At 36.2% G+C, this 10,834-nt stretch overlaps 1 protein-coding gene and 1 pseudogene across 1 annotated transcript; both read left to right on the top strand.

Annotated features, from left to right (window-relative positions):
* Positions 1-3,434: 3,434 nt before the first annotated feature.
* Positions 3,435-6,305, top strand: LOC140855292 (uncharacterized; annotated as a pseudogene).
* A 1,109-nt stretch (positions 6,306-7,414) lies between these two features.
* LOC140855451 (uncharacterized) lies at positions 7,415-8,470 on the top strand. Its single transcript, XM_073251336.1, has 4 exons — positions 7,415-7,620; positions 7,700-7,903; positions 8,012-8,104; positions 8,265-8,470. Exons 1-4 carry the CDS (start codon positions 7,435-7,437, stop codon positions 8,379-8,381), a joined length of 600 nt encoding a protein of 199 aa, XP_073107437.1. The 5' UTR covers positions 7,415-7,434; the 3' UTR covers positions 8,382-8,470.
* The last annotated feature ends 2,364 nt before the right edge of the window (positions 8,471-10,834 follow it).

Genomic DNA, 10,834 nt, shown 5'->3' with positions numbered 1-10,834 from the left:
GTGCGACGGGTGCCTAGGCCCAGCGCCCTGTGCGGTCCACCATGGACCGCAGGGTGCTGGGCTGTCCATGGAGGCCGCGTGGACCAATTATGCAATCCACACATGGTCCATGGGTGTTTTTGCATGATCTGACAGCTCTGGAGTGAGCCATTCGTGATCGGATGGCTGAGGATGATTCCGGATGTGATTAGGTATGATCAGAGGCTGTTGTGCACGATCGGATGGCTCTGGTATGAGCCGATCATGATCGGATGGGCATGAATGGTTTTAAGGTTGATTGGGACTTTATATTCTTAGTATAACAATATTTTAAAATTTTTGGAGTCTATATAGCTTCGATTGACGAGCTGTTTATTACATTACGTCCTGAGGGTGCAGAAAGGCTTCAACAGAGGTTTCAGAGGACTTTTGTAAGAGTTTTGGGATTTTTTATTGGAAGACTTTTCTATAAGGTTGAGTGGTGATTTTTTCTTATATTGATTGTGTTTTATTTTCTCATAGTGAAGCTTGCACGCCCCGTGAAGGTAGGTTTGAGGCCGATCCACATATTTGTATTATGTTTCTTGTTTTATTTCTTTTTTTCTCCTGCTGCACCATGTGGTACTGGATCTTATGCAACACTCCATTCAGTAGCTCCAAGACTATTTATCTCAATTGCAGTACATAATCTTTCCGAAACCCTACCTCTGTTCGCACATAGATGACCTAGAAGGGGATTTCTACTCTATTTTACATTTATGGTAGTGTTTCCTCCTTTTTTTTCTCTGTTTCATGAACTTCCTTTTTTTTTTGTAACAGTTTCATGAACTTCTTTGATGGGGGATTTATTAGCTATTTCTTTTTTTTTTTTTCCAATACTAATGTTTACCGTGCAGCAAGCTTTAGATTAGCACGCATACTACAGGAAGAAGGGGTTTTAGCAACTATTTTTTGCCGACGCTTTTGGAAAGCGTCGGCAGGTTGCGCTGACCTGCTGACGCTTTTAAAAAGCATCGTAGTTTAACGACGCTTAAAAGCGTCGTAAAATTTGAGCATTGTCAATGCCGACGCTTTTAGCAAAAACATCGTTAAATAAAGAAAATATCGGTATTTTTTTACGTCATTATTTAATGACACTAAAAAGCATCGTTAGGTTCGTTTAATATCCCCATTCTCCCGTGTCCTAATCTATCTACCGTCGCCCCTTTCCATCCATTCCTCCACCGACCCCCATCTCTACCGCCGGCATCGCACCCGCCGTCCACGTCGCACCCGCCGTCCACGCCGCACCACCGTCCATCGCTCCCCTCTGCTGCCGCGTCCGTCGACGTCGCACCCGCGCGGTCCAAGCCGTACGCCGTCCGCCCTCCTGAAAGCAGCCACCCCACCGGCCCTCCTCCCCTCCCCCCTCCCGGCGGCCGTCTTTGTAGGCCCAAAAGTCACCCCCGATCCCCATCCCCGACCCGGCCGCATCTCAGCATATCCGACATCGTACCTTTCGGATCTGCATCGGAAAGGCTTTTGATGGTGTTTTCTTGAAGGTATATTTCTGCTCTTTGTTCACTTGTTGGTGGGTTGTGAATTGATAGGAGAACAATGTCAAGATGATAGAATAGATTTAACTGCTGTGCACCAGAATTCATCTAATGATATTCTCTATTCATTAATATGAGAGTGAAAGATGGCTGATAAAATATATGTATCACCTGATAAGTTGAAATAATATGATTTGATGATGATGAACTAATAGGATGTACCGTGAGCACTCATGATCACTATGCATGCATCATTTACCTATACAAGATTTTTAAACAATCATTATCGCAATATATTTAAATTTTAAATAATTTTCATATTTAAATCCATTTATATATACCTGTGTAGTATTAATTATTGGAGCATGCATTCCATTAGATTAGGGCTGTTGATGATATTGGCTTTGTAAGTGCTCTAAAATTTATTTCATGAAAGAAAGCTCAGCTTGTACTTGGGTGTATTTATCCTCCAAGCCAATATTCTTTTGAGTTGGAGGTATATGGATTTGATCTGGGTCAAAAAATTTAATCACATATTTGATCGTGTTTGATTTTTTATTAGATTTGATTTGGATTTAATATGCAGATCCGAACAAAAAATAGGATTAGAATCAGGGTCACTCAAGATTTGATCTATCGGATTCAGTTGCACTCTGGCAGGACCAAAATTTTGATGAGAGGGATCGTTAAAATATTGCTTCATCCTAGTAGCGCTCAAGGTTCAGCTTTGGGAAATTGGATGCTACTGATAGAGCTAACTCCTCTGGACATTTGCGGTGATCCTTGATCGCTACCATCTGAGACATTCGGACCATCAAATTCTTGGCACCTTGTTTTCTGAACTTGCTTTCACTGTTAGACTAATTGAGTTCTTAGAGCTGTGCTGTTTGTCTTGCATCAGAATATAGGTGTACATCGGATACCGTACCTTCCAACTACCGCATGCAGGCAGCTGTCTCAGGTGAGCTCCACCCCGAATGTTTTTCTTAGGCGTTCCCACGTTCGGGATTGTATTACTTCTGAGTTAGGTGCTACACCCTTTCCTATCATGCGAACTCGTCCATGTCTCTCACATCCCATTACTTCTGAGTACACATCATCAAAGGCATAATTCTTATTCACCAATGACTGAATCCAGACACTCTGCTTGCTCATTATAGGGATGTGATGAAAGATGCCAGGCAATGTTAATTATGAATTAATTTTAAAAAAAATTGCATTGCATAGAATCATAGACCCGTCTTTTGATTAATGTACATATTCTATTATATCCGTATATTTATTTATTTTTGTACGGATAAAAGAATTATGTACATTGATCAATTGATTGTCCAGTATGGACAGTTTGAAAAATATGAGTAATTCTATAGGTCATTATCATAATCAAATGGTATGCTGAGGGTTCGAAAAAAATTTCGGATGGTATTTTCCTTTTGTTCTCCCTATACGGGAGAACTAAGGAAAAATACTGTCGAAATTTTTTTCAGCTCTTGTTGCATATCATTTGATTTATGTAATTGACCTATAGAATTAATGTATTTTCTGAATGGGATAGGAGCTTATTTACCTATTAGTTGATGATAGCAAGCATTTACTATGTAAACTTTATCTAGCTGTTATTTTTTTAAAATTTATGAAATGACTGATATTTTTTACTCATTGCATTAATATAGATTGTATAATTTTTCTTATTTTTAGATAAATTATAAGTTCGGTCATTTTTATCCTACAATGGACAAAAATTGGATAAATAAACCAAGGAATAGTAAAGAATATTTAGATAGAGTTCATGACTTCATTAAATTTGGTATGGAGAAAAGTAGTTTGAATGAAAAGATTTTATGTCCATATCGGAAATGTGTAAATAGTTCTTCTTTAGATCCACAAATTGTTGAAGAATATTTGGTATGGAATAGTTTTTTAAGAGGTTATACCGACTGGATTTTTCATGGAGAATCTATGTTGCCATCATCATGTAACCAACCCCTGACTCATTTTGGATCCACTAGCCTACAAGACAATTCTGCAAGAGATGATGATATAAGGGGTTTGATCACAGATGCTTTTGGACTTGGTGTTCAAAATTTAGGAGAATCCAGTAGTATACAAGAAACAGTTGGGATGTTTGATGGATGTACGCATACGGAACGTATGCATGTTGAGGAGCCTATACATACATCTAATGATGAGACAGCTCGTTATCACACCTTAATGAAAGATGCAGATGAAGAATTATATCCGGATTGTACGAAATTTTTTAAGATTTCTTTTTTTGTATATTTATTTTATTTAAAATATTTGAATGGATGGTCTAGAAGAGTTTTACCATGCTACTCAAGTTATTAAAGGATGCATTTCCAGAAAGTACTCGTTTACCACCATCGTATTATGAAGCCAAGAAAGTAGTAAAGGAATTGGATCTTGGATACGAAAAGATTCATAGTTGTCCAAAAGATTGTATGTTATATCGGGGTGAAAATGCTAATCAAGAGTCATGCAATATATGTGGATCTTCAAGATGGATAACACAAAAAGAAGATCGAGATGATGTATTGAATGAATTGGATGCAACGCGGAGTAAAAAGAAACCGACCAAGGTATTGTGTTACTTTCCTCTTATACCTAGATTGAAAAGGATTTATGCATCATCAAAAACAGCTTCATCAATGAGATGGCATGATGAAGGACGTACAAAGGATGGAATGTTGAGACATCCAGCAGATAGTCTTCAATGGAAAGCATTTGATGATAGGCATCCTGATTTTGCCTCTGATGTTCGCAGTATTAGGTTTGGCTTAGCTTCTGATGGCTTCAATCTATTTCAGACCCTGAGTTCTACCTACAGCACTTGGCCAGTCATTTTGATACCTTACAATTTGCCACCGTGGATGTACATGAAACAATCATCACTTATCTTGTCAATGGTTATTCCAGGAGATAAGGGTCCAGGCAATGATATTGATATTTTCCTACAACCTTTAATAGAGGAATTGAAATAGTTGTGGGAGGGTGTTGATGCATTTGATGCTTCGAACGACCAAACATTTAAACTATGGGCAGCTTTGTTATAGACTATTAATGATTTTCCAGCATATGCCAATTTATCTGGCTGGAGTACAAAGGGACGGGTCGCATGTCCTTGTTGTGGAGATTCAACACATTCAATTTGGTTAAAATATGGAGGTAAATTTTGTTACATGGGACATCGTCGATGGTTGGAAGCAAATCATCCGTTTCGATTTCAGAAAGATTTGTTTGATGGTACTATGGAATTGGGATGTGCCCCTATTCCACCTTCTGAAACTGATGTTCATAGACAAATGGATGGCATCAATTACAGCTATGGTAAGCACTCAAAGTCCTCTCAAAAAAGAGAAAGGAATGATGTTGAAAGCTCAATGCACGAAGGGTTACCAGAGGAAGTCAGTATCAGTACTATAGATGCAGAGGTGTTTCAAGATCCAGACAATTATTTTAAGGATAAAAATGAGGAAAACACACAGATAGCATCTACACAACAGCCCAGTAAATATTTATGGAAAAAATGAAGTATCTTTTTTGACTTACCTTATTGGAAACATAATCTTATTCGGCACAATCTTGATGTCATGCATATAGAGAAGAATGTTTGTGATAATTTACTTGGAACATTTTTAAACCTTGATGGAAAGAGCAAAGATAACATGAAGGCGCATCTTGATTTAAAAGAAATGGGTATCCGACAGGAACTTCATCCTAAAATACTTGCTAATGATAGAATGTATGTGCCTCCTGCATGTTACACAATGTCTGCTCGAGAAAAGGATAATTTTTTGAGAGTTTTGAAAAGTATCAAAGTACCTGATGGATATGCATCAAATATTTCACGATGTGTGCATCTAAAGGATCGAAAACTTTTAAATCTTAAAAGTCATGATGGTCACATATTGATGCAAGATATTTTTCCAATAGCTTTAAGATCGTCATTGTCGAAACAAGTTGTTGCAATTGTACTTCGATTATCGTCATTCTTTAAGGCATTATGTTTCAAAGTTATTGATCCTCGGAAACTTGATCAGCTAGAATCCGATATTGTAATTACACTTTGTCAAATGAAAAAGATTTTTCCTCCTAGATTTTTCACTATTATGGTACATCTGCTCATTCACCTAGCTTCAGAAGTTAAAGTTGGTGGACCGGTACATTATAGATGGATGTATCCTATTGAGAGGTATTATTGCAAACCTTAAATCTTTTGATAATTTTATTAGAAACAACAGTATGCTGATATTTTAATAAATATTTAATTCTTGAATGTATCTTGTGCGTCTTAAAGATTATGTGCGAAATAGAGCCTATCCTGAAGGCTCGATTGCTGAAGCATATATTGTGGATGAATGTTTGACATTTTGTTCAAGATATCTTCAAGGTGTAGAGACTATTTTTAGTCGACCTCAACGGCATAATAACTTTGTGGAGAATGCAGAACTGTATAAGTTCTTAACTGCTGGAAAATTTTTGGAAAGAACTGAAAGTATTATACTTGATCAAAAATCTTTAGCACAAGCACATCGTTATGTGTTACTTCATAGTGACATAATATCTGACCATCGCAGGTTAGTATATTTAAGGCATGACATCAAGATTTAAATTTTATATTAGATATAATGTTCTAAATGATATATTTATATTTTATGCAGTAAATTTTTAATTTATCAGAGACAAGCCAATCATAACATTCGTCCTAATGCAAGGATTGAACAGCGATGGTTGGTTGAGTTATTCTCTATGTGGCTTTCGAATCAGGTGTGATTTATATTTAATTATGGGATACATTAATTTTTGATACAAATTTAATATCAGATAACTCAACAGCACTTCGTCATATCATCTTTTAGGTATCAAAGATGATGGAGACAAATAATTCAGATGAACTAATAGCTCTTGATCGAGGATCTAACAAGATTGTGAATAGATATAACGGTTTCATAATTAATGGCTTTAAATTTTATACTAGAGAACAGGAGAAATTTAGAAAAACACAGATTAGCGGTGTTATGGTGGAAGCGGATGGAAAATCCTATTATGGTGCACTTAAAGATATCTATGAGTTGGATTATTATGGAAAATTTAAAGTAGTATTGTTTAGATGTGATTGGATAGACATAAACTCACCAAGGGGTTTGAAACAAGATGCAAATGGATTTACACTTGTAAATTTTTCAAGGTTAATACACACTGGTGTGTTATGGAAGGATGACCCATTCATTTTTTCATCTCAAGCTCATCAAGTATTTTATGTACAAGATGCAAAAGATAAAGATTGATTTACTGTCATCAAAACAAAACCTAGAGACTTATATGATATGGAAAACCAAGTGGAGGATGATGACGATGACACTTATACACAATGTATGCCCTACAATTTTGTGCCAGCTGATGATTTAAATGCTACGACGATGTTGGTTAGGACAGAATTTGAAGGAAACACTACTGCTTGATTGTTACTGGTAATAATTATTTATGATGTATATATTTTACATTAATTATTGTATTATTTTACTCCATATATTAACTGATTCTACCGTTTATTTATATAAATGCTAGGTGACATCATGCGTCGTAGGGGACGATATGCTGGTGTGCAGTTTCAGTTTTCACAGACAGAGGCCGGTATGTCTTCTTCAGCACAGCAGCCTGAGGCCAGTTCAGCTGCACAGTATTCTGAGTCCTGTCCTTCATCATCAGCACAGTACGATCCTCCTGTTCATCAGCCAGATGATGAGATACACGTGCAGGGTATATATTGTCTTTCATGTAATTTTATTTTTATTTTATTTTATGTATATTTATGATATAGTTACTTTTATATTTTTTTACAGACAGATCCGGGAGAGTACGCCCCAGATGCGGACCCACAGTAGTACGAGATGTGTGGCAGATGCGTGAGGGTGAGAGAATTATTGTGGAGTGCAATCAGCTAGGTCAGCCAATTAAGAAAGCTGCTTGCTTATTGACTTTATTTTTGGGGACTGTTGCTCGGAGGCCTCAGCTATGTCCGTTGGGCTATGTAAAATGGAATGACATGCTTCCAACATACAAAGTTGAGCTCCTTCGAGTTATAGAGGTAATGAATTGATGTTCATACTGTATATTAATTGTTAATCACTTATATAATTTGTTTCATTTAACTTTTTTTTTTATAGAGCAAGTTTGTTCTCCCTCCATCCACTCATGATTTTGTAATGAAGTCTCTCAACCGTAAATGGAAAGAATATAGAGCACAATTGAAGAGGGACTATATGAGACAGGGTATGACAGAGGAGGAGGTTGCTAGGAATTGTCCTCCTGATGTACCCCCTCATCAGTGGATGGAGTTGGTTCATTATTGGTTCTCCGAGAGGGCACAGGTATATTATCTGCTCATTATCTTTTTTTTTAAATATTTTATAAAAATATTGATTTATATTATATATTATATATTATACATATAACAAGTTCTTTATTTTATTTTACAGACTTATTCTGCTATTGGTAGAGCTACACGAGCAGCTCAGTCTGTTCCTCATACATCGGGGTCGAAGAGTTATGCACGACTCCGACAGGAGTTTGTATGTTCCTTAAACTTTCATAATTAACTTTTAATTTTTATGTTGAAATATTTATATAACTAATATCATTATGTATCGTGGACCATGTCTGTATCATGATACTCATATATTTTTTTAAATTATTATAACTATTTGCTTAAAATTGAAATTATTTGTGTAGGTGGATGAGCATGGGAGGGAACCCGATAAAGTGGAGTTTTACCGGATGACTCATACTCATCAGGATGGTACTTTTGTTCGAGATGAGTCGAGAGATTTATATGTACGGCATTATTAATATTCTATTTTTTGCAATGATTTTAATTTAATTTTATTTGCTATTAATGTATAACTCTTGTTTTCAAAATAAATACAGGAGAGGGCTACATCTCTCATTGCGAAGCATGACGATGAGTCCGCAGCATCTACGCAGTGGAGCCGTATCGAGGTCGAGGTGTTCACAGAGTTGATGGGACCAGAGTGCTACAGTCGAGTGAGGGGTTATGGAGTACGAGTCACCCCCACTCAGTTATCTGAGGTTAGTAGATATACGCAGCATGCTGCAGCAGATGCTCAGGATTCACGCGTTTGCAGACTCGAGGCGGAGATACAGGAGATTAGACAGAGTCGTGCCGCTGAGATGGAGGAGATGCGACAGAGCCATGCTGAGATGCAGGCCATGAGGGGACAGATGGATCGGCTTACATCTTTATTAGAGATGTATGGCCCATCTCAGGTAAACACATATTATTAAATATATATTTTTGTATTAATTTAATGATCTATATATTTTTATTTATAGATATGCAAATCATGCTTTTGATATGTTTCTTGTAGGCTCCTGGCACATCAGGCACCCGTCGAGACAGCGGCACATCACGTGGAGACAACGACGACCATCCACCTGCAGATTGATATTATTTTATTTTTATTGTATTCTTATATTTATTTATATTACTCTTGATTGTAATGGATGATTAGTACTTTGTTTTTATTTATATAAAATAATGTCTTTTGGTTTGGTTAAATTTGCTATTGAAGTTTACTTTTGGTGTGAATGGTGGTGATTGTACAGGTTTATGTTTGAATAATTGATATAATTTTATACAGGAATGTATGTATTTTTTTTTTGTATATAAAATCTGTATATTTTTTTCTGTTACAAAACTTAACGACGCTTATAAGCATCATTAATATACTGTTTAATGACGCTTATAAGCATCGCTAATGACTTAACTGTCGATGCTTCGAAAAGCATCTTGGTAGAGTGGAGGATGCGTTGTTTTTAACGACGCTAAAAAGCCCCATTAGAAGATAATTTTACGATGCTTTAAAGCATCGTGGAAAATTATTGCGACGCTTTTAAAAAGCGTCGGCGCTTTTTGTCTCCACTCTTACATAGACGACGCTTTCGCGATGCTTTTTGAAGCATCGTAAAGCTTATTAACGACGCTTATTAGCATCGTAAAATGCCTTTTATAGCATCGCCTTTCATCATTTTCACTGTAGTGGCAGTACGCTTTTCTTGAATAATCTATCAATTTCATTCATTATTACACGTTCCTGAAGTTATAGCAGTTTCACATCTGCAGCTGCGAATTCATGTATTCGGAGCTGTACTCTCTAGACTTGGTTTTAGAGCAGCAAAAAGCTGACAGGTCATAGGAAAAACAAATTCTATTCCTCAATGCTGGTTCCTTCAAAGGGGTAGAACATGAGAGAATTTAAAAGAATTGAGTTAAAGTTGTTATATGAAGCATTACTTTAGTTAAAAGAGAGTAGATAAGATTCGAAGTTTATAGATCACTAAAACAGATGTCTTATAATTGAGTACCTAAAAATTAGCTCACAAATTTGATCACTAAAAAATTACGAACCTTTGACTATGACGTACTGAAACATGAAATTAAATTGCTATTATAATGAGATCCAGCATATCTACACGAAAAGCTCATCCTCAAGATAATTATATTCGAATGTGAGCTCATTCTTTAGTCCTTTGGCACCTGCAATGAGCAGCAAGATGTCAGCATGATTTGGAAAGCAATAAAGAGGATATCAAGAAAAATTCATCGAAGACCAGTGGAATTTAGAAAATAAATCTTCAATATTTTTTTTTTCATGGTCAACGAAAACAACCATATTGTTTAACTAAAAAGGTAGCCTTATTAACAAATCATCAGAACTATTAACCACAAGCTTTTCATGATTAAGCTTAAGCATTAAGATTTTTGTCCTATTCTAATGACTGCAAAAGGGAGTCAACAAACAGCCTGATTTGCCATTAAACTTTGATTGCACATCCTTACTAAAATAAGGACTTAAACTATACATGTGCGTAATAAAGAGTGTAATGTTTCATCTATATACCAAAAAAAAAAAAAAAAAGAGTAGAATGTTTCATATTAGAGTAAAGTTTTACCCATGAGCCATAAGAAAAATCCTTAGGCTGCATTTGGTGCATCGCCAGGCAATTTTGAAAGATAATGTGGATTGCCTTCAAGATAGATTGCTATTATTAAATTATCAGTAATGTTGATTATTATGTTTAGTACATGCAGGTAATATTGCAGTAAAATTACTGTAAATTTTAATTGATATGTTTGGCATGACCATCAGATTACCGATAATGTGAAATCAAATTTTCAAAATATCTCCAATAATTTTGCCTTGGTACTCTTTTTTTTCCCAGTGAGGAGTAACGAGAACGATGTGGGTGTGGTGGTGGTGCGGAAAAGTAGCTAGCCAAGA

This window comes from Elaeis guineensis, chromosome 2 (genome assembly GCF_000442705.2).
Source record: "Elaeis guineensis isolate ETL-2024a chromosome 2, EG11, whole genome shotgun sequence".
NCBI lineage: Eukaryota > Viridiplantae > Streptophyta > Magnoliopsida > Arecales > Arecaceae > Elaeis > Elaeis guineensis.
The sequence above is the reverse complement of the archived record's forward strand: the minus strand, read 5'-3'. Positions and strand labels throughout refer to the sequence as shown.

What these genes read in the sequence shown, in the direction of transcription:
- LOC140855451 (XM_073251336.1), top strand. Translation starts at nt 7,435, where the DNA reads ATGCGTGAGGGTGAGAGAATTATTGTGGAGTGCAATCAGCTAGGTCAG. An exon ending in GGTTCTCCGAGAGGGCACAG is followed by an intron (nt 7,904 to 8,011) that starts GTATATTATCTG and finishes TTTATTTTACAG; the next exon opens with ACTTATTCTGCTATTGGTAG. An exon ending in CACGACTCCGACAGGAGTTT is followed by an intron (nt 8,105 to 8,264) that starts GTATGTTCCTTA and finishes TTATTTGTGTAG; the next exon opens with GTGGATGAGCATGGGAGGGA.